This window comes from Xyrauchen texanus, chromosome 31 (assembly GCF_025860055.1).
Source record: "Xyrauchen texanus isolate HMW12.3.18 chromosome 31, RBS_HiC_50CHRs, whole genome shotgun sequence".
In the NCBI taxonomy this organism is placed as follows: Eukaryota; Metazoa; Chordata; class Actinopteri; order Cypriniformes; family Catostomidae; genus Xyrauchen; species Xyrauchen texanus.
The window spans coordinates 13,109,840-13,135,025 of NC_068306.1; the positions used below are offsets into that span (position 1 = coordinate 13,109,840).

The 25,186-nt window shown below is 37.7% G+C and overlaps 1 protein-coding gene across 2 annotated transcripts in view; it reads left to right on the forward strand.

Annotated features, from left to right (window-relative positions):
* The window catches only part of LOC127625134 (receptor-type tyrosine-protein phosphatase alpha-like), a 45,438-nt gene that overhangs the window by 1,043 nt on the left and 19,209 nt on the right, over window positions 1–25,186 (forward strand). For both annotated transcript variants that reach the window (XM_052100221.1, XM_052100223.1), the window contains exons 2-4: window positions 20,696–20,742; window positions 20,944–21,028; window positions 24,198–24,608. In XM_052100221.1, coding sequence (XP_051956181.1) covers window positions 20,722–20,742; window positions 20,944–21,028; window positions 24,198–24,608 — 517 coding nt within the window. In that variant the 5' untranslated portion in view covers window positions 20,696–20,721. The remainder of the gene's footprint in view (window positions 1–20,695; window positions 20,743–20,943; window positions 21,029–24,197; window positions 24,609–25,186) is intronic.

Consider the following 25,186-nt stretch of genomic DNA (forward strand, 5'->3'; position numbering starts at 1 on the left):
AGCGCTTTGTCACGACATGTTTTTAAAGGGTGTGTGTTTGTGTGGAGGGGGCACGCGAAGGGGTATGTGATTGGGGGCTTTTTGTGTTCCAAAAAAACGGAATTATGTCGCTTAGACGTCCCGTCAACCGCTAAATCCATTGTCTCCACTTAGGTGAAAGTTGCCATGCAAAGACGCACCTTTTCCTTTTTTTCAGTGGTCGTTTTGCTTTTGTTCGTCCGTGTTTGGCGCTCCTCTGAAGTGCCTGAATTCTTCGCGATTACTAGATTATAAAGTCTAGTCTCTCACTACTATCTTTAGACTTTCAATGGAGCCGTGTCTTGAACGAATGTCGAACAATTTAAAGAAAATGACGTTTGTGGACCGGTTTATTGCAGCAGAGCTTTAATGCATTTTGATAGACTTTTTTTGCATCGTTTGTTCACATTTGGAAAAGGCTAGAAAGTGCCCTTTGGCTTTGCTCGTTTTATTCTGACGTTCCCTCTGTCCAAAGCCATGGTTAGTAGTACATATGTTTGACTTTCCGCATGGTGAGGTGGTACGAAGTGGCTAGTTCACCTAAAAATGACAGTTCTCTTATCATTTGCTCACACTCATGCCATCTCATATGTGTAAGACTTTCTTTCTTTTACAGAAGACAAATTAAGATCTTTAGAAGATTTATCTGCTCTGTTGGTCCATACAGTGCAAGTGAATGTTGGCCAGAATTTATAATCTTCAAAAAGCACATAAAGGCAGCATAAAAGTAATCCATAAGACTCCAGTGGTTAAATCCATGTGTTCAGACATGATATGGTAGGTGTGGGTGAGAAATGGATCAATATTTAAGACATTTTTCATCATAAATTCTCCTCCCTTCCCAGTAGGGGGCGATATGCACAAAGGTTGCATATTGCCAAAAAACAAAGAAGAAAGTGAAAGTGGAGATTTATAGTATAAAAGGACATAAATATTGATCTGTTTCTCACCCACACCTATCATATAACTTCAGAAGATACAGATTTAACCACTAGAGTTGTATGGATTACATTTAAGATGATTTTATGTGATTTTCTTTGGGGGGGAGATTTCAAGTTCTGGCCGCCTTTCACTTGCTTTGTGAGGACCTACTGAGCTGAGACATTCTTCTAAAACAATCTTTATTTGTGATCTACAGACGAAAGTCAAAACATCTGGGATGGTATGAGGGTGAGTAAATAATGAGAATTTACATTTTTGGGTGAACTATTCCTTTAAAGGATAGGCTGCTAGTTAACTGATTATATCAGGTAAATCAGCCAATATTTGACCATTTTGACTGAAGTGGTAGTTCTCCATTGTGTCCAGCCTAATCAACAGTTATATTTTCTGTTTTCAAATATTTTTGTTAGTATTTGATCAATATTGTGTGAAATAAGTATTTGATATCTGCAGTTTTATGTAAAGTATCTCATTTCCCATCATTAAATTGAATTACTTGTAAGATATTGGCCCGTGCCTTATAGATATCCGAGTTTGCATCAGTCGATCATTAATCTAATTGCGGCATTAAAATCGGTAAATAAATATGGGCCCATACTGTGATTTACATGCTTGGACATGCAGAAGTGAGTCATGATTTTGTGTCTGAAGGCCAGCTTTAATATCCTGCAATGAGATCTGACTGTTATCACCCGTTTTGGTCCTCAACCCCAGAACTGATTCACTTTGCATGATCCATAGATTTGTTCACTGTTCTCTAGTGCTTTACTGTATTTGGTTTCTTAGGTCTGGTCTCACTCTGTAAGGGCTTCTTGATAGACTCTTCCTGTCTGGACCTGTAATTACTTCTCCCTGGAAGCTGTGAGATTATGAAATAGACCTGCACCTTTGGCAACCAAGCATCTAGAGAAGACACCCTGTAGTTTTTCCACAGCATAGCTTTTGAGATAAATGCATATCAGTTTATATCAGCTGGTTAGGTGGTTAGTTGTGTGACATAACAGCTTATGGAAAACCCGGTTTGGTTTGTGGCGTAATTATCGCTTTAGGCAGTAGGTAGTATTTCACAATATCCTGACGCAATCCTGACAAAGAGTTTTTCTGTGACTGGATGGGTGGGGATCTTATCTTGATTATTTCTCCAATGATTCTGATTTTATTCTCTGTTAACTTTTAAACTAGGGCTGCTCGATTATGGAAAAAAAATCATAATCAAGATTAATTTGGTCAGTGTTGAGATCACTGTTATTTAACACGATTACTTATTGACTTTGGAAACATCATGCATTTATTAAACTTAAAAAAAATAAACTTGTTTTTTAACAGTGGATTTCCTTGAACTTGAGATGTAAACTGCACTGGGTTGGGAAGGAGGATGTTGACATATGAGAATTATTTTATGTTACGTTTGGTAGTCAAATAAAGAAAAGCCTCCATCACCATCATTTACAGCAGGGGTGCTCACGTTTGTATGGAATGAGATCTATTTTTTCATCATGTTATTCCAGCAAGCTCTACCATGTACAATTAAGGCTATAAATTATCACAATGCCAAAATTTCAGTAGTCTATTGAAATTGGATGATCCTCAATTCCAGCTTCAAAACCACAACAAATAATAACACTGTTAACAATGTTAATTATGGAAGAATGATTTCAAGTTCTTAATTATTCAAGACTATTAAACAGTCAGTAATAAAATAAAGATACAAAACAGCAATGAATAGAAATAGATGAAAAACAACATAACAAAAATATATATTTTTACAGCAGTAGGGTATCAAGTATTCAAGTAAACATGAATGTAATGCAACATAAAAAACTACTACTTTTACTGTGTGATTATAATACATTAATACTCTTTAAAGCTTCTTAAGTTACCCATTCATGAGCAGTGAGTGTTTTCTTGTTATGGTTGTTTGATTATTATAATGACACACTACACTACACGGCAGCATGTCTATTAGCTTACATTTATACTTACAAAGTCTGATATTTTAATACAAATCCACTTTTTTCTCCACAGTTTACGTTCACTTTAGACATAACTCATTGTGTTTACATGAATAAAACAGAGACGGGCATTTTGGCAGAATTTTGAAATGTATTTGATTGCTCAGGCACGCATTAGCGCAAGCATTTTTGGAACACACACACATGTTCAGCCCACACACATAAGCTGCCTGTCAATCAAACAGGGCATAAATTACATTCTCTGGATTACTTTCAACAGCAAAATAAGAATATTAACTTTCTAAAAAGTGACACAGGCCTAGGCTATCGCAAATATAGCCGGTTATTTTTCGTTATTGACATTTGAATCCGCCTGCTTGTCCGGTGGGAAAAGTATAATTCTCTTTAATTTGCCCCTTGGGGTGTTTGGCCGTTCGGCCCCGCTTCACAGCCGTCCCACTGAGAAAAGTTCCGGTTCTCCATATGGCTAATCCGCCCATGCTTTTAGATATAATTTTGAAAAAGTTTGAAAGACTACACTCTCTCACCTTTATGTTCACTTCGATCCATCTTTAACTCTGTTCTTTTTTTGTAATTTTACAAGTTACAAAAACAAGTGAAGTTCAGCGAAAATTCCAATGAAGATCTTGATATATATATATTTAGAACTATATCATATGTTATTAATAAAACAACAGGATCTCTTTGTGGGGACATTTTCTGCCCTCGTAAGTGATTTTGTTTGTCATGAATAGTTAATTTCCAACCCTGGATTGAAACATTGGAGAGATGGAGATGAGAGATGTAACACTTGTTTGTCTCTCTTCTGCATGCATCTGGTACACAAATCATTTCTGCTTTTCTTGTCAAATATGCTGCATTATGACTAATGATGGACCACCAAGACATAAAAGGCATCAGACTATAGATCACTCCAACGTCATGCTCTTACGATGTTAGACGCAGTATAACGTTTATTATATTAGTTAAAATCATGTGAAATGTTTCTCTGGTGCCGTTCTCAATGCATGTTATAAGTGAACCAATTTATTTAGCTTCTTCACAGATTTTGCTCATGTGTGGCACTCATATGTTGCACTGCTCTGAGGGCAGCGAGTACATCAACAGCATGCACGTGCTATGACTGTGTTTCAACAGAACCACGGCATTCACTAACGCCCTGTGCCTGCATACTATATATTCACTTATTAAACTCAGCCTTTTGCGATTCACAGAGCTATTGCATGTCTTCACATGGCTTTGAAAAAAAAGCACGAGTCATGTGGACTACTTTACTGGTGCTTTTTTGGTTCTTTTATGTAATTTTGGAGCTTGAAAGAAAAGAACATGACTAACACACAAGATCATATTTGGATCGGGCCCGTTGGAACGATGGAGCCTATACTTATCCAGGTATCAGATTGGTGCATCCCTATTCTTTATACTAACAGGTTTTGACATTGTGAACTTCCTCTGTAAGCAAAGGATACAGAACAGAACATATGCCAGTTTATATTAGTAAAGTATTCTGGACGCGTTGGCTATCGAGTTTTATGATTCAAATTGAGAATCATTTTACTTCGCTTTGAGGAACAGATGCAAAGATTGTCTTAAAGGTGAAGTGTGTAATTTCTACACCACTTGTCACCAAACAGTATTTCTTAAAAAATTACACTTTTTAAAGAGGTATGCCATATCTGCCATTGGTTGAAAACATCGGGAGTTCCACCCCAAATTAACCCCATTGGTTGAGCCACTGTTGGGCTTGTTGTGATGCTCAAACAAGCAGTGAAATGTTCTGATTGTGCCACAAAGTCACAGTGGAATTAACGCTTTTAGGTGGAATTATCCAACAAATGGCTTACAGTTGAATCTGTTACATCAAAAACACAAATAAATTGCATAAGCTTTGAAACTGCACTGTTTTGGATGTCCGCTGTGTGGCTCAGTCTGAGTGCTAAATACTGACCTCAGCTTGGCCACATCCTTTTCCTGTGTGTGTGATGTGGCTAGACCAGAGCATTCTCAGGGAAACCCTGACACAAGACTGCAGGCAGGCCACCATACCATTTCCCCCTGGCCCCGAGTTACTGAAAGTTATCATTTTCCCCTTGATTTTAATACTTGCATATTTCCTAGTCATATTGTAGGCGTGATCAGAGATGAACATAAATAGACAAGGATTGCTATCTCTTGCCTCCGGATATGACTCTCATTCTGTATCAGGTTAAACCCAATCCCATATCTCATCTTTCTGCTTTTTCCATTTCACTGGTGGTTACTCATCTGTACCTTCTCTCTCTGTCTACGCTGTATCTCATATGTCTAAAATAATGCCTCTACTAGCGATTATTTCAGTAAATGGATATTGATTATTCTGACCACTAATGAAATCTGAAGTGATAGAGAAACTATACATTTAACTAAGCTTTTCGGAAACCTTCATGTTATTTATAGCCTTTTAAACTTATCAGAAGAATATTGCATCTTTTATGAAGTTTATATTAGCTCCTATAACATAATTTACAAAAGCAGAATCCTCATTTCTAAGATAAATTAATAAAATAAAAAATGTGTTCAGAAAGAGTTAGTAACTTGTGTCCCCTGTTACTGGTTATAATGGGTCAGAAATGAGCTTTATATAGCTATATTTATTAAATTAGCTTTAGAAATTAGTTTGTAGCTTCTAAGGTGCTAATCTGTCCCTCCATTTCACTGATTTGTTTTAGTTCACTCCAAGCGAGTACCAATTTGTGCTATGTGATCAAATGATGACCTCATGATTTTACAAACTCGCATTTCTGTACATTTTTGGTATATTAATAGACCGATATACTACGCAGACCAATTTCTCAGCCGATGTTTCGCCATTTTGTGATGATCGCCATCAGTTTTCAAATTTTGTCATCAGCATGCGCCGTACAATTTGCGTCTTTGCATATTGCACAAGTCCGTATTTGGGCTCTCGGTCAAAATAGGATGCCTTGAAAGCGAGAAGGTACGCCATGCATAAAACTGTAGTATAACTTTGCCTTATTAACTGTTTTTGTGACTCTAAAATCTAAAAATTCCAAAATCTACACACAAACTTGTCAATGTATAATGCACGTTCTGGTTTTGAACATTTTCTGTGAATTTTGAATAAATATTGCCTACATTTTATTATTGAATTGTTTGTCAAACATTTGCATGTCTCATTTGCCCTGCTCTCTAGAGATTATTGACATCAGTGATTGAAATATCAGTTTTTGGTGTGTCTTGATGTCCCCCTTATCCATGTTTACTATGTGTTCTGTTCCACATTTAATGTTAAGCACCACAGAATGAAAATTCTTCTTCGGCCATTTTGCAGTAAAATACTTGGAGTAAACTTTCAAGCCCTGAATTAGCTTTGCTGCCAGACTGATCTCATAGTGAAATCAGAAGCAGTAGGCTGACTTTTCATTAGCTAAAATGTGTCTGTGATTTAAAAAATTCTAAACACTGCTCCAAGTGGCCAAAGCGGTAAGTGTTGTTTGCATGTGTGAGCTCAATTTTCTCGTTGAAATGTCCACAGAGGGGCACCAAAAGCAAGTTATGAGAATGCATATTTTATAAACTTTACCGCCCATCCCAAAGCCCTTACCTAAACCTAACCATAAGTGGCGTAAAAAAAAAAAAGAGGGGGTGGGGGATTGCAACCTCATAATCACACTTGTCACTGATTATACAAATTTGATTACTACCTGGTTTCAATGTGGGATGCGAACCCGGAGCTCCTGTGCTGCTGGTGCAACATGCTTCCAGTGGTGTAACAAGGATTGGTAAACATATAGGAGCCGATGCAAAAATGTGCATAGTGTGCCCGATCCTAGGGAATTGCAACTGTCGGAAACAGCATGGGACTTCCTGTTTGGAAATATTGGCAGTGCACAGGATGTTGCAGGAGTGGCGAGCCGTGTGTGTAGTAGAATGCCATCAGGGGACTTCTCATGGCAGCAGTGGCTGCAGTGTCACCTTGCTGTTCCAGTTTGAGCGAGATGAAGTGGAGCATTGAGCTTATTCCTGTCACACTGCATACTCCTCCAGGGCGCAGACCAGAGTATTAATAAACTATGAATGGGGACAGACAGATACCCATTATCTCTCCTTAGGAATTGCCTTCCGGCTGCGCGAAGGACCTTTACTGCCACATCTCCAGTCATCTCACTGGGCATTGCAGTTGTAACCAGTCTTCACTGATCTAGGGTCAGCTTATGAACTCATAACCTCACCTTTCAGGAGAGAAAATGAAAATCTGATCCCACTTCAACACATAGAGTATATTGACTTCATGATTAGCTGTCAGTTTCTCAGACGTGTGGTTTCCATAGGAATCCAGATAGTATAGTGCACCTGTTCACTGCCTAACAGGTTGATTATTCACATGCGTGTACTGTTTATTGTGATGGTTTTGCAAAAGAGAAGCATTATGTGTCCTCCTCAGGCTTAAAGCAGAGAGAGTATGTTGTAGTTTAGCTGTATTTAAAGTAGGGGTGGGTAAAAATATTGTTTTTCCGATTAATTGCGATCTTCATTTGAACTCTATATAGTTTCTTAAATCCCAAGATCGATCTTTCAGTCAATGTGCAACCCTCTACTACAATGCGAGGAAATTGAATATGCAACCAAATTTCGTGCTACGTGACTAAAGTTAATATATTTGGGCAACTGGCTGGTAAATGTTTACATTTCACTCACCAGTAATTGTGTAGTTTAGTCATGAAATGTTCAGCAGCAAGATCCTTTCACATCATGTTGAAAGTAAAAGTTGTTCTGTGTATGTGTCCAAGACTAAATCCACGCATCCCATTTGCCATTTAAATATTGTCTCCTTTAATACACTTTTTTTTTTTTTTACAGTCAGTTGTTGATTAAAAACAACTGCAAAAAACATTTAACTCTAATCATGCATCGCACAGATGAGGTAAAGCCATTATTCATACTAGTGCCATCTTTGATTCTTAATGGGAATGACAACTAGGCTGTAAGGGATAGACTCACTATCTCTTCAATGGCACGGACCGTGTAAAGCTCCTAGATCACGTCTGATTTTCCATGTTGTCTGGAATTCTTTGTATACTGAATGTTCTTGGACAGATATTTTATCAATGTTTTGTCTGCGGAACGATCCAAAAAACACTTCAAACTGCAGTACAGCCCATTAAAGAGACTAAGTCTATCCCACACAGCCTCGTTGTGATTCCCATTAAAAATCAAAGATGGCACTAGCGTGAATAAGGTCTATTATTACTATTGAATGGGGAAATCTGTATCAAATTGAAAGCATGACTCCTCTGGTATGTGTTTAGAACTGCACAATTAATCTCAGTCATTACAAGTTAGAGGAACCGCACATGACAATACACAACTGCATGTTTAGAGATATTTTTTTAATTTTTTCTCAAGGAGTGAAATGGAAAAAAAAAGTTTTTTAGTATTTCTGTGATTTGAATTCCGGTTGCTTCTTGAAAACACTGCACACCATAACACTGTACTGAAACGATCCTGTTTTCATGTACTTTCTAACTAAAATGACTTTGCAAATGTATTTTCTCCTTCCTGAAGTACTCATTTCAACAGTTTTCCATTGTTGATGTTTAAATGTGGTTTATTGTGATAGTGTGTACTTTTTTATGTAAAAGTAATAGTTGTTAAAAGTCAGATAGGTTTTCCTCAAATACTTATTTATTTGAGGCAAACTGAGAATGTTCTGCCTCATTCCAGTTATTTATAAGGAATGTGTAAATGTAATGAATTTCTAAACAAGTGCAACTTTGTTACGCCAAGCATTCGCGTCAGAACCAAAGAATACTTTGGGCTTAAGCAGACAGGAAATAAATCTTGTATCTCAAAATATAATATCTGTGTGATGTCTGCTGCTGTGTGTTATAGTCTTATTATTAATATTTATCAAACAGAAATATTGACAATAAAAAGCAAAAAGCACTAACTGTTCTTGGCTGAGTAACTTTAGAATCTTTAAGTCAAATGCATTTCATTGACAATTCTGACTCTCAGTCAAACTCCAGCTGCATTGAATCAGTATTAATGTTATATATAATAAACACACACAGTAAAGATTTTCAATCGTTTAAGTAGTTTTATTTTGCATTAGATTTCTTTTCTAATGTTTTTAGATTACATTTTTTTAAATGGTTAATTGTTGCTATTAGTGAAAACCTAAAGCACTGTTTACTATATTTCAGTTTTATTAATGGCTCTTCAATAATTACTTTAAATACTTGAAGCAATGTTTACTTAAGAAACACAGGTAGGTTGCATTATTTTAAAATAATTTGTTAATATTTATATTAAGGCCGAAACGATCAGTCGACGTTAACGACAACATCAACAACAAAAAATTGTGTACCTAAATGTTCGTTGTTGAAAAGTCGTTTGATCTTTTTTAACGTAACATGAGATCATAAGAAACTCTAATGATGGCGTGAGAGGAGCACTTCAGCTTGTGCCTGATTGAGGAGAGACAGCAACTCAGAAACACTCCAAACTTTCCAAACAGCTTCAGGTGATCTAGATCAAAGTATGAGAGAATTATACAAATATAAAAAACAAGTAAATTAGGGATGCACCGATACCACATTTTCTCTTCCTATTCCAATATCGGAAATCTCAGTATCGGCCGATACCGATCCCAATCCGATACCAGTGTTGTTGTTTTTTTGCATAATCAGTTTAGAATATCTTTACATTATTGTGTGGAACTAATTGGGTGTACTCTTTAATATGTAAAGAAACAAAAACCTTTAACTACACATTATTTCAATATAAATGTATAGCTTATTAAGAAACACTTTATTATTAACTAGTATACTGGATAATGGAGCAGCAAAATTAATAGTAATTAAAGTCTTCAGTAGAAAAGAAACCAGTGTTTTATTTTTGCCTTTTTTTTTCAACCTTTATCGGACGAGGAACTATATTGGTAACTTAATCGAACATTCAAACTGACATCCCCATGCCTGTTTGTGTTGTCGTATGAGCACATGGATTTCTCCTAGCCAATCAGCGAAGATCAGGCTACATCACTGATAGTCGCACCATGGCATCTGACCAATCAGAAGTTGCCTGGAGCATTTCAAACTTCAGTGTCGTTCTGGATTTTGGAAAGTGCCAGCTGTCTTGCCTTTGTAGGCAACCATGACCTCATCCACAGACTGCTTGGGGGTCTGTGGCTCACTCCTAAAGGCATTATTCAGGTGACTGAACAGTGGCCGGACCTTGAAGAATCGGTCGATGGTGCCAGGGATCTGGGTGTTGTCGTTGAAGCGGACAACCTCTTCATCAGCCTGAACCTCTTCGATGACATGAGGTTTGCGACTTGAGGGACCCTGGTCTCCATTGCCCAGTAGTCTTCAACGGCAGGTAGCTCAGCAATCCCCACGTAGATCAGGATATCAGGCGTTACTACCTACTCCCACATCAACGCTAAAAACTTTGAAACAAAAAATGGTAAGTTGATGAAACTCACACATTCTATGCTTGAATAGTTGTGCAATATGTTGAGATAGGTGTTGTTTGCATAGGATTTCTAGAAAGTAGTGACATTTGTGGCATGAAAAATGGTGAGACCATATTTGATCATACACCCTGTTCACGTAAGATTAGCGCAAGTGATACCAAGTCCATTTTTAGACATACGTGCTATGCATATAGAAAGCCATATTAGGGTATTTTTTCTACAAATAATGCATTATAACGTAGGAAAATAGTATTTACTAGTGCATTGGATGTTGCCACAGGTTTAAATAACATTATACAGTGATCCAGTGGGAAACATAACACATTTATAGACATTTTATAGCCATAGATATTGAATTATGCTTTTGGTCAGTTTTATGACCTTGAAACAGTTTTTATTATAGTTAAATGGCATATATAGGTGTTTTTTGTTACTGCGAGCCTTATTACTGCTATAATAAGTGGTACCACCAGTACTTATTATGCTATTTTGCACTTCTTATTATATATTTACAATTTATATGTCAGTTTTATGACCTTGAAACAGTTTTTATTATAGTTAAATGCCATGTATTGGTGTTTATTTTTACTGTGAGACTTATTACTGCTAAAATAAATAAGAAGAAAAAAAAAGCATAATACGTACTGTATTATGTTTTTTTTTTCTTCTTTTTTATATTTCAGTCGATCTGCAATTCACTGTTACTTCACAAATAACTCAAAATGGGCTTGATATTGACTCAAAAATGTACTCTCTGCAGCTGTCTACTCGGCTCTTTTATGGCATGAGGGAGACTGTTGTGCCAGCCCACCCCAGCATCAGTGATTATGAGGGCTCTGAGGAGGAAGATGATAATGTGGGAGACCCTGAATTCCTCCCACCCACCCACAACCTGGACACTCCAGGCCCGAGTGATATGGACCCCTCTGCCAAGAGGAAGTGGCTGCAGCCTGCAGTGGAGGTGCTTGAAGATGACGAGGATGACTATGACGACGACGACGACGATGGAGTGCCAGCACCACAAGCAATGGGGCCAACTAAGAAGGGGAAGCCAGCAGCCAGGCTAACCACCTGGAGGAAGGCTGACCTGGACAAGCCTGCACTGCCTGAGTACCAGCACTGTCCCCCTGACTTCATTGAGACTCCATTTCAGTACTTCAGCAGGTACTATGGCCCCCAAGTCATAACGTACCAGACCAACTTGTATGCAACCCAGAAGAACGTCAACACCACCTTCACCACCACTGAAGACAAGATGATGAACTTTGTGACTATCCTGATCTACATGGGGATTGCTGAGCTACCTGCCGTTGAAGACTACTGGGCAATGGAGACCAGGGTCCCTCAAGTCGCAAACCTCATGTCATCGAAGAGGTTCAGGCTGATGAAGAGGTTGTCCGCTTCAACGACAACACCCAGATCCCTGGCACCATCGACAGATTCTTCAAGGTCCGGCCACTGTTCAGTCACCTGAATAATGCCTTCAGGAGTGAGCCACAGACCCCCAAGCAGTCTGTGGATGAGGTCATGGTTGCCTACAAAGGCAAGACAGCTGGCAACCTGAGGCTTCAAGGATTCAAGTTGTTTGCCAGGGCTTCTGAGGATGGATTCATCCATGACATGGTGCTGTATCAAGGGAAGACTACGCTGGAGGCCCACGGTAGGCCTGAACAAACAGCCATGGGTGTCACCAGCCAGATAGTCTCCATCCTAGCCAGCACCAAACATCCTCCACCAAAACATCCATCGTTGCGGACAACTTCTTCACCAGCCTGGAGATAGTGCGGTACCTCAAGGACAAGAACTGCTGGTACACAGGGACAGCCAGGGACAACAGAATAGGCACTCAAGATCATCAAGGAGATGGAGAATAAGGCTGTCCCTCGTGGTATGTATGACTAAGTCACCAGTGACAATGGGATCCTGGCCCTCAGGTGGAAGGACAACAGGATTGTCACTCTGCTGTCAACAGACATGGGGGCGGAGCCCATGTCCTCAGTCTACCGGTACTGCAGTGACAACAAGAGGAAGGAACAAGTGAGCTGCCCTGCTGTCATCAAGCGCTACAATGCCAACATGGGGGGCATTGACAAGAGTGACATGCTGGTCCACCTCTACCGCACCCCCATGAAATCAAAGAGATGGTACATGTTTGCTTACTCTGTTGATGTCAGCCTCACAAATGCCTGGGTTTTCTACAGGCGTGACTGCAAGGCTCTTGGCCTTCTGGATGGCCTGTCTTAAAAAAAAAATTGGATCCAGGTGTTCAGGGAAGCCAGAGGCCAGTCACATCTCATCCCCGAAGGAGCTCAGCATCTCCAGGCAGCCTCAGCACCTCTACTGACATCCCCACGCCTGTCCGGGGACACCGCAGCCACACCCCAGATAGTTATGTTTACCGCCAGACCTGCAAGTACTGCAGCAGGAAGGGGAACATCTTGAGATCAAACGTGGTCTGCAGGGTCTGCAAGGTCCACCTTTGCCTCAATGCTGACCGCAACTGCTTCATCAAGTACCACGAAGCAGTGGCCTAATTCACTGGACTTGACTAAAAAAAAAAAAAAAATCCTAATAATAATTTAAAATGTTCCTAAATAATAATAAAAAAATGTTCCTAAATAAATATTTTTAGGTTTTTAACAAGTTTATATGTCTTTTTATTATATTTTTATATATACACTTTTTGGGGAAAGAATTACCCTAGACTGGCTAGGAACCTATGGGAACTTAATTTTAAATACACCAGTAATATATTTATATCGTGCATGCTTTTATTTTGACATTATAAACTCTGCAGGAAGTCCTGTATGTGTCTGTTTGTAGGCAAGTTCACAGTAGTTTAATTCACTTATTTCAAATTCTGGTAACATTCACCTCCGGTGCCATTCTAAATGCGTATTGTTTGTGAACCGAAATATTGAGCATCTACATCTGAGATGCTGTTCTTGAGTGGCGCTCAAATATTGCGGAGGGCTAAAAATAGCTGCGAGTGCATCACCAGAATGTGCGTGAGTTTGTCAACTGAGCAGCACTATTCACTAATGCGCTGGTGCTGCGCATAGTATACTATATATTTACTTATTAAACACAGCCTTTTGTGATTCACAGAGCTATCGCACGTCTCCACGTGGCTTTGAATAAAATGCATGAGTCAGATTAACTACTTTAATTGGGTTTTTATGGTTCTTTTATGTCATTTTTGGAGTTAGACAGTAACGAACATGACCAGGGTTCCCATGCGTCCTACAAAACTGGAATTTTGCAATGCAGTTTTCCAGTCATGGAAAATTAGAAAAATACATAAATGTCATGGAAAATATAAAAATAACCATTTGACTGTGTCGCTAGCAAGGTTTCTGTTACAAGCACAAAAACATGGTACCGATCTGACTCGGAATAGGAGTCAAATAAGCAAATTTGTATCGTTTTTTTCACTGCTGGCGGCTGCGCATTGTGAAAAAACAACAACGGTTAAGGCCGCTACAGCCTCATGATTGATTACAGCAGCAGCCAATCGTGGTGCAGCCGAGGCAGATCTTTTGATTGGTTACAGCTACGACCAATCGCGTGCCTTGCTTCAGCGGCGCATGCAAAGTAAGAAGCGGCTTTCGTGAAACTTCTCATTCATAAACAAACTGAATGACATGGTGCTTGTACCGACCGACTGACGGAATGAGAGGGGGCATGTTGTTCGTTTGCTTCAGCATCGGCATCGGCATCGGCATGTGAGTCTACCTTGTTCATCATGGAGAGAAAAGGACGGAAGAGCTATTAATGTGTTAAAGTGACTGATGTTTCTACACGTTGAGGGGAGCTCACATGACTTGCTGCCTAATACATTTTAGTCTATGAAGTAACGCGTCGGCACAACCTCGGCTCCAACTTCAAACCAAAGTGCTTTTCATACACGTTTTGCCTCACAAATTGTGTCTTTGAGGGTACAAGGCTACATTAAATATTTTAAAATTGTTGAAATTTTGAAACGTCTCATAATTTCCCAATTCGTCAGCCTAATTTGGAGGACAAAGCGCCGTTTGACGCTGGTGTTTAGCGGAGCTTTGACGCCTAAACTCATGTGAAATGCACTTTAGGCCTACTATGACGAAGGGGCATCATTGAAATTCAAAATTATTGTTATTATACTATTATTGTTCTCTTTTCTGATAAAAGTAATGCTCAATAGTTTAAATAATGTAGGAGAATGATACAGTACATCTGCTTTGTTTTTTATAAGTCGGTAGATTTGACATGCACATTTTAATAATGTAGAAGGACATTATTGATACTCATTATTATTATTATTATTAGATTAGTATTGTGTATGTATATAATAAAAAATATTCAGATAATTAAAATGTATTACATTCTTGTGGCAGAACAGTTAATCATTGATATACAACACAAAAAGTGGCTTTAGAATACAATATATTGTTTACTACCATATTACTGAACATAAGCCAATCATCGGCATACAGTTCACAGCAATCCATTTCACAAGTTTATTTGTCAATCAGTTTGAGATTTATTATGAGGGCTTGTTTAAGGACCTGTCAATGTACACCTGCGTCAGACATGCTTGTGTAGCATTTCAAACATAAACATTTTAGGTCACTGTGTCAAGTTAAATATAGTTTAATATATTTAAACTAGAACACATATTAAGATCCCTTAGTTCGAATTTGCGCTCCAAGTGTTTTGAACGCAAGAACATAACGCATGTTTGTGTTGTGGTGCCTGTTGAAGTGTTGTTTTCTTCACTGTGTAAACTGCGCGTTGCCATTCAGCTGAAGTTTCACTTACTGCCCTCTGGAGTAAACAGGTGGTACTACAAGCTTGCATTTCTCAGGAATCTTCCTTATTACGGTCCGGGGCATTGCGATTTAATTGCCTTAATTTTTTTAATAAAATTATAATTTTTAATAAATTAATCACACTGAATCAACACGTTAAATCGTCAGCACTAATTACATACCATTAAAGTAATATTAAATATCACAATTTAAACATGTAGCAATCTCAGTTATAACCTGTAGAATTTACAGCATGTTTATTTCAACAAAAACTGTGAAGGCCAAGAAATAACAAAATTTAGCTGAGACTGCTTTATCAAGAACTATTTGTGCAAGATATCAACATGCAACTTCTGCAGTAGTACATTTTTATGTTAAGAAAGGCGTCTTTTGCTTCGCTGAGGTGCAATCTAATGCATTTGAGATTTAATTCTCCTCATAAGATGCGGCTATTCTGGACACGCCCAAGTTACTGTTTTGGTTAGTCTGGAGAACTGTTGCTAGCTTTCCTTTAGGAACAAGCCTCTAGTGCTCTTGAACAGTACGGAATTTGAGATAGGCCATTTGCTCACTAAAAAATGCATGTTGTCATATCTCAAAGGAAAACCCCTATTATGTGTGCCATATATTAGAGATGCGTCATTTCCTCTGTTACTCGTTATAGTGCTTTTAAGATAATGACTTGGGCTGACTCATCATTCCTAAAAAGAAAAACTGGATGGATATGCATATTTAATCGATTCAACAAAAATAAAATTATGTAATGAATAGCCTGGCACATTTCAGAAAGACTGTTTTGCTTTCCATGATCTGTTAGGTGAGGGTGTGGTGCTCTCGGGCCAAATAATGGATCTGGCTGGCAATCAGGCAGACAGCAAAGGAAGGAAGGAAGGAAGCAATGTGCTCCCTCAGGTTTACGACTTTTCTGCCAACTCTAGAAAAGGAGATGGGAACTGATAGACTGACGAATAATGTATAGACTGAGACAGGAAAGACAAGACCATCTGTCCCTCACAACTAGGGCTGGGATATTTTGTAGAACTTTTGTGATATTCAATATCCTTTTTGTTTTTTTTTTGGCCATTTGTCATACCGCTCTCATGCTCATGATTTACAAGAGATCACCATTCTGACTAAAATTTTTAGAAACCAAATGGCCAAACAAAAAATCATTGTGATATTCACAAAGTTGCCTAATTTAAGTTCACTAGCAAATTCATCACAAATATAGCCCTATTCCAAACTTAGGGATTTTCTGTGACCACAGCCAATATGTCAAATTGTCCTCCACCTGTAGAATGCTCACCCATGTGCATGCTCAGCTTTTAAACAAATTATGTTTGACAACAAGCTTCCAGAATATTTGTGTTTTTGGCAAAAGAATAGCAGGCCTGTGGACACGTTGGCTAGGCTGATTTGATTAAATTGTCAAAGATGGATGTGACTGTGCTTGTAACTTCATTGTATGGAAATGGTCTGCTGTTTGCATTACCTTACTGCAACTTTCCATCAGGATTAATGCTGAAGCTGCACAGTTTTACATGAAGTCATTCATAGCTTCAAATGAGCTATGGCAGCATGACAAACTGAAATTAAATGCTACAACAAACAAAGACTGAGTATGTGTTAAAGGGAACTAGTTTTTTTTTAATATATTCTGAAAATGGTGTTGTGGGTGGTTGCCAGGACGTTGCTATGCAGCTACTAAGTGTTTTAGCATATTGCTAATGTTATCTTTGCGTGTTCTAGATTTTGTTGGTGGCTAGACGGAAAAAATCTGATCACTAGGAAAAGTAATAGCACACCTCTCTTCAACAAGCTACATGTTTTGAGGGATCATTCACTCTGTAGCACAAATGGTGCTTGATGAGTACCTACCAGGGTTTCATATTTAGGGTTAGGGGTTAGTTCAGACTCCAAAGCATGATCAGTAGTAATAGAAAAAATACTAGCCTTAGAAAGCACCAGTAATGAGTTGGAAAAATAAGGTGGTAAGCATCAAACCCCAAAGTTTGGCATTACCTACATGTTAAGTTGGTTGGCATGGTTTGTGCTCTGGAAAACAAGGTTGTAATTGCAGGAACCTCAACAGAAATGGGTGTATTGATGTGGGAAAACCGAATGAGAGAAAGGTGCAAGATCCCAGTGTGGTTAATTGAAGAGTTTGTAATGCCCAAAACATCCCCTTCAATTATGCTAATGTATTGAAATGTCCTATAGTGCGCTGCTTGTTCAGAGATGTTTAGTTGACAAACAGTTACTTAAAGGGATAGTCACCGAAAAATGCAAATCCTGCCCTTATTTTGCTCACCCTCATGTTGTTCCAACCCTGTGTGACTTTCTTTATTCTGTGGAACACACTAGAGATGTTAGGCAATATATAGTCTCAATCTCCATTTCACTTTAAATTGCATCTTTCCATACAAGGAAAGTGAATGGGGACCGAGGCTTGAAACATTATGCTACATTTCTAATTTGTGTTCTATGAAAGAAAAGAAGCATATGGGTAAATGATGATGTATTATTTATTTATTTAAAAATATATTTTTTAATAAGGAAACCTTTATGCTAAATCATTGTAATTTATCAATTTACAAAGTTATTTAAATGTGGTGTAATTATTGGAATTCTTGTGGGAGCAGCTCAAACTGACTCTTGATCCGGTAAAAGCTCTCTCGCAGCTGTGGGTGGATTACTGTTAAGAGGCCTGTGGAAGCTGATTTGCCCCTCCCGTAGAGCAGCAGGATCATGGATACTCATGCTTGATGAGTGTCAGACAGGCTGGATTATTTCAGGGTTATACCCTTCAGATTGGGACTGGGATTATCACAGTTTAGTCAGTGAGGCAACACTGAGATTACAGTATAGGTTGACACTCAGCCTGGCACTGGACTAAAGATGGTGTGATTTATATTTTGCACTTCCCACATCGAACCATATGAAAATCCCTAATTGAATCCATGGACCAAATCTGCAAGCAATCTGATGGATGAATAAAGATTTAGGCCTGTTGTGATTATCAAATAATCGTCTGATTGCAGTTATTTGAGATAACAGTGATTATTGTGTGCTTCAAATTCCAATCACATTATATTGCACGAATAAGGGAATTTTAAGCAAATATACAGTATAAATGCCATGTTTTCAGTTTTCAGTTCTGTTTCGTTCAGTTAAACTCCGAACATCAATGAACCGCACCACAAATGTCAACTAGAGCAGCTCCTGTCCGCAAGAATGCACAAAGCGTTTCTCAAGTGCTCTGATGCGCTCACCTTCAGCAACGGCTCACGGCAAACTTACGTGAAATGTAAATAAACAAATATAAACTTTGATAGTGAATGCAAAGTGCTCTGACTTCACTTTAAAAAAATGTGTAATGGCAAATGTTCCTGGTCATAGTGGGTTCACACACGCAGTGTTAATGACACGCAGTGAAAAGGATGAGATTTATGCTTGCTCTATATTTGTGATAAAAAGATGAAACTAAATCTGATTTTTTGTTTTTGTTTTTCATGAGAAATAAGTGCTAGAAGAAAGTATAGACCCTAAAACAGAAAATTAAACGTCATAGCCCTAAAAACAGACAAGTAATTGCAATCATTTATTTGACGATTAATCTTTCAAAGCCAAATTTCATAATCGTGACAGCCCTATAAAGACTGTTGTCTGTCTAGTATCTGTTGCTGTTATCTAGGATGATACATGGTCATGTGTGCTGTATATAGCTGGATCATGAGAATGGTTGTGAAACAGGAAGTTGGATACAAGCTTTTCCAGATTTGTAAGACACATATAGTATGTGTCACTGGAATGTTTTTTTATTTTTCCATAGTGTTTCTTAAAAGAAAATAAAGTGTTTGTGTTCATGACTTAACTGACTTACCACATTGGTTTTTCTTCATTTTTTTTTTTTCATTTAGTTTCTGTTATCCAAAATGTTTTCATATAGGCCATGTCCACACAGAAGTACCCTTAAGACCGAACAAGTTTTTGTGATTTTAAAAAGCAAGACACCGAGCACTGACTAGAACAAGAGTCACAAGACACATTTTTAACAGTAGCTTTAACAGTTGTTTTTAACTTCACATCGATGTCTAAAAAAATGCGGTGCTCCTGTAAAAAGGGAGATGCGGTGCGATGGTCAAATACGTCCCTCCGGCACCCTATTCTTAAAAACTGAGCCAAACCGGTCCCCTAAGGTTGGGCTGAAGACCTCTATTGCATGTGTAAAATAACCAAATTATGATTCTGATATCCCAATACATGCGCATGGTTAACTTGCCAACATCCCTACTGTCAAGTTTAGGGGTTCTCACCCTTCTATGGAATAAGATCTACTGTTTTATAATGTTACTATAGCAAGATCTACCACACAATATAAACACAGTTGGTAGTGAAATTTGATGATTACCTATACATATTTTGATACCACAATAAATAATAATACTTTGTTTCAAGTTATTATTCTAGTCAGCAGTCTATAATCAAATAAGAACAAAGACACAAATGTTAAGAAATTTTAAAAGCTTTCAAAAAGTTAACAGCAGTAGCCTGTCAAGCATTTAAGTAAACATTCAGAATTAAATTAAATGTAACATAAAACTACTAACTACTGGTCTTCAGTGTTTGATTATACTCCATTTATACTTTTTAAAGCTACTAAACTTACCCAAACAAGAGCAAAGAGTGGTTAGTTTTCTTGTTGTTGTTTGATTAATATTAACGATATATTTATCAGCGGCACGTATTATGTTACATTTAAACTTCTAAAGTCTGACATTTTGATAGCAATCTGCTTCTTTGTCTCACTGTTTACCTTCACTTTAGACATTACTGACTGTATTTACATTAATACCTCACCAAGATGGCCATTTGTGGCTGAATTGTTAAGTGTATTTGACCTATGGTGTGTTTCCGCATTACCACGAGTGCTCTCGGAACACACGAGCATGTAAAGCACACACATAAAGCCGTCTGTCAGTCACATGGTGTGCGGCTACAGAAGCGAAGAAATAAAAAGCCAATCTTTAATAATTTTGTTAGTTGTGTTTTTTTCTCTCTATTCTTTCCATTTTTACCTGTTATCGAGATCAACCAGTGGTTCTCTTGCGACTGACATAATGAGCAGTCCTTGTCTAGTGCATGTTTACATCTGTAAACAAGTAAAAAATGGCCTGACAGACGTCAAAAAAAATAAAAATACACTCATCAGTTGTCCGTAATACATTTGTTGAAAACCCTGATTTTCATTTCCTAGCCCCAATGTTTTTCAAAGTAGGCAAACATGGCGAAATCAATGCGTTTTCATGCGAAAACATATTTGTGTGGACGTGGCCTTAGTATTTAATTTCCGTTAACAATATAAACGCTGGATAGACTGGAATTTATTAAAAACATTTTATGAAAAATAAGTAATTATAGATATGAAGGTTTACAACTCTTCTCACTGAGTTTTAATTGTAGTTTCTCTATTTTTCCATCTCTGTCTACAGGAGATCGTTGTGCGAATGAGTGAGTGATGTGGGTTTCGTTTCTGCAGGTAAGTGAGTGACCCCTAACCCTACCTCCAACTGAACAGCCTTTCTCAAACTTTAGGTTTATTTGATCCTTGACAACCACGTCACTTGCAAAAATAGATCCCCATTACAGTGTATGTGCAACTGTTGACGTGAGAATTAATACAATTTTGCTAATTTATTATCGTGTGTGTGTGTGTGTGTGTGTGTGTGTGTTGTTTCAGGGCAGTATGGGTGTCTGTCCTCTGCTCCTGCTGCAAGTGGCCTTTGTGGCCCTCAGTATGGCCCAGGTGCTCCCTGAACTTTCAGGTAACAAACACACACAAAAGTCATGGTTAATGTACTGGTGATATTCTTTCTACCATGAAACAACTAATTATTAGGGATGGGCCCTTGTACTTGAGTACTCAGAACTAGAGGTCGACCGATATGGGTTTTTTCAGGCCGATGCCGATCTTTTGAAATCCGGGTCAGCCGATTAATGCAGCCGATTTATTTTGGGCGATATGTGCTTGGTTTTTAACCTTTTATTTGAAAGTATGAATGTAACACGTAATAATTACTTAAGATAGACAAAATTTCTCAACAAATACATTTATTGAACACTTGACCAATCTGCACTTGTACACTTAAATTAAAAATGTATAATGTAAATCATATTGTACAAATAATGTATAACAAATATATTAAATAAACAAAGCAGGTGTTACGAACTGCTCCGAGACACGAAGGTTGAGATCCAAATGCAGCTTTAATTAAGGGGCAATCCAGACACGTAATCCAATATTCAGAGCATCCAAGAGAAGCACAGGAATAACTAGGGATGTATCGTTAAGGTTTTAATGGTATTACTACTCTTACCGATACTGCTTATCGATCCGGTACTTTAACGGTATTCTTAACGTTTCTTTTTGTTATATATATATATATATATATATATATATATATATATATATATATATATTAAACAAAGATAAACGTTATATAGGCAATGATTTAATTTCAGGAAGGTCTACTAACATTACTGTTCAGGTGTGGTCTAAAAAGAAATCTAATGAAGTAATCAATTGTAAAATAACACTGCATAGTTTATCATAGATAGATTAATGCTTATTAATGCAGAAGTTATTCATTCAAGAGCTGTAAGTGATTTTCTCTTTACCTTTTGTTGTTTGATTCACAGTAATGGTCTTAAAGGGGAAGCAGTCTAATAAACATGCTGACGATTGAGCCGAGTCTAATAGGCTCCTGATGCACCATATTTTCTCCCAACTATTTCCATAACTACGTCCATTTAAGAAATAAACTGTGTTTAAGTTTAAATTAAGCCGGTCGTTTTGACATATTTTTGTGTATAGTTGATCGTTTAGACGCGCACATGAAACCCAAAGTAGCCTATACTTTGCTTGTCTTGTTGCGGTCTGTTTCGGAGCGCGCGCCGCCTTGGGAACGGTTTCTCTTGCACTCTTTTTATTATTTAACGCGTCCCGCAATTTAGCAACAGTAGCTAGACCGCATTTTACAACAATCACCGATCGTGCTGATTCTGACGTTAAGTTTGAGTTTTAGGGAGAACTGTCAGTGCACCGCTGTGAAGGGAAGGAAGTTGTGCTAGACAGAATGCGGCTTATGTATAAATATTCTTTTTATAATCTTTGGAAGGCGAAATCTAAAATAAAATCAGACTAATATCACAGATCTAAAGTGTAACCAGTTCTGTCCTCCGTCGTCACTCATTTAGCAGGGCTCGTGTTGTGCTCGCTGTGGCACCGCGTGAGCGAGATCTCTCTCTCTCTCTCTGACTGCGAATAGCTAAATTGCATCACAGACAAATGGTTTCATATTATTATACATAGAAATGGCTGGCGAGATAAAATTACTTTCTCTTTATAGCAATAATAAATGTATTTTCTTAATTTCCCCAGTACCGACAGCAGAACCGATAACGTCTGAGCTTACCAAAGCCAGTCCTTCAATAGCCTCTTTAAGCCAGTCCTTCAATAGCCTCTATCTTTTTTATTACTTATTTCTCTGCATTGAGTGACAACCCTCTCAAATATAAGACACACAAAATAGAACAAATAAAAGTCTGTAATTGCAAAATTCTTGCTTGCTTATTGTGACATGATAGCAACACTTCTGCTGTGATAATGCAACTTCAACTACACTATCAATATCCAAAGTAGCCGAATGTCACCTATCAGCGTTTGTCGCGTTTTTTTCTTGAAGTTGGCAGTAACATATCAAAAGTTTTTAATTAAATATAAAGGAGTTATACAAATTTAATCCTTACCGTTTTTTCCAAGGAACTTAGCTCCTTCCTTAGGCACTGGATGAGGTCTGCTCACTCTGCTGGAAAATGACTCTAGGGGCAGGGTGCGTCGAACACGTGTTCCACAACAACACTAGGCTGCCCACAGATGCGCCTGCCTAATAATCAGCTTGATATACTTGGATATTGGCCGATGCCGATTTATGTTAAAAAATTATGTTTGTTAAAAAATGCAAAAAATCGACCTCTACTCAGAACCATGTGACCATAAAATAATGACAGATCATGAAAACACAATAATTGTGATTTTCAAAATGTCTTTTCTATTCCAAAACATTATATTTTTAATGACATATTGTGCTGTACTTAAATGCTATGTGGGGCGATAGAGCTTAAGTTATATTTAACCTGGTATACCACTGAAACCAGAGATTAAAGACAGGTACTTGTTCTAAAAAGTTCAAGAATTCTAAAATCCAATAAGAGCCACCAAAAAACAAAGCATTTTTAGGTCTACTGTATATTGCCAAGATGATTGCTTAGGAATTCACTCATAATTGCATTTTGAGCAAGCCAGTTCACACGGCAGCCATCTTCTCAATGCCCTCGGACAGCTGTTTTCTTGTTATGTATGCAATGACCGCTCCTATCTACTTGAATGGGGAAAGACTGAAATATCTGAAACTGTTTGGCAAGCTTTTTAGTGGCATGTTTCAAACTGCCAATACAACAAAATTTCTAGCATAACTTTTGCCTCTTTAGTCTATGAAACTTGTGTTCAAAAGGTTTAAGTACCTTTTATTTGCAGTACCCATAGAGGTGAATTGGTGGCTATTGGTACTGCATTGATACAATAGCTAGCTAAACTGACATTTTCTTCATAGCTGTTGCAATATTGCGTTTTTTTAGTACAACTGGAATGCTGTGTTGAAAAATCAGGATCCAGAACATTCTATTTTATAATAATATGTAGGGTTTATATATATATATATATATATATATATATATATATATATATATATATATATGTATATGTGTGTATATATATTATATTAGGGCTGTTGATTTAATGCATTAATTCCAATTTAATCGATTGACAGCCCTTATATATATATATATATATATATATATATATATATATATATATATATATATAATTGCAGTATAATTTATCTAAAAGCATTACAATATCTCTCTCATTTGCAGTCCTGACCAACAAACCTACAGACGCTCCTCCCACGTCATCCTCTCTCATAGTCACCCAGGAGCACCCATCAACCATCCCAGCTGTGACACCGTCCCCTGAACTTGTTGCAACAACAAGCATCAATAACACTGAGGGCACAGTGACCCTAAATGTTCCCACAGCCCCGCCTGTCATTCCTCCTCCAACTGTGTCTGACCCAACCGATGCACCACCTGACCCTTCAGCCCCTTCTGTCATGTCCCCGTCCCTCAGCACCACCAAAACTGGGGATCAGGAGACTACCGTTTTAACTACTGCCGAGACCACAACTTCAACCGCTCTCTCTTCCACTGAGGCATCTACAGATCCTGAGACAGACACTCTGTTTGACCCTACACATGCCTCCACAGCTGATGTCAGCAAACCTCCAGGTACTATTTGTGTTTATGTGCATTTTCAAGATGATTGATCCCTTCGTTTAACCTAGTGATGTCCAGCTGTTTGTAAGAACTACATTTTGGGCATGCATCAATGTATCAGCCACTATTATGTGCATTATCAGCCAGTTATCGACCAAATTGAAATCTTGAAAACTGCTATATATAAAAAATTGTTTTTTATAATTGCATAGTTATTGCATTTTATAAAGTTTATAACAATTTTGGTAACGCTCTGGTACAATAAGGTTGTATGTGTTAATATTAGTTAAACTCATTAGCTAAAATAAACTAACAATGATCAATAATTAATCTAGCTTAATGTTAATTTTGACATATGTCAAAATATCTGTGCATTTTTAAAATTCAAAGTTGTATTATTTAGTTCATGCATTATGAGCTAACAATGTACAATTGTATTTTTATAAGTTAACATGAACCATTAATTAATGGTGGGTAAAAAAAACAAACATTGTTAGTCCATGATACCTAATGCAGAAATAGATTTTAACTAATACAACCTCATTGTAAAGTTTTTCTATATACTGTATATTTTTTGCTTAATATAAAGA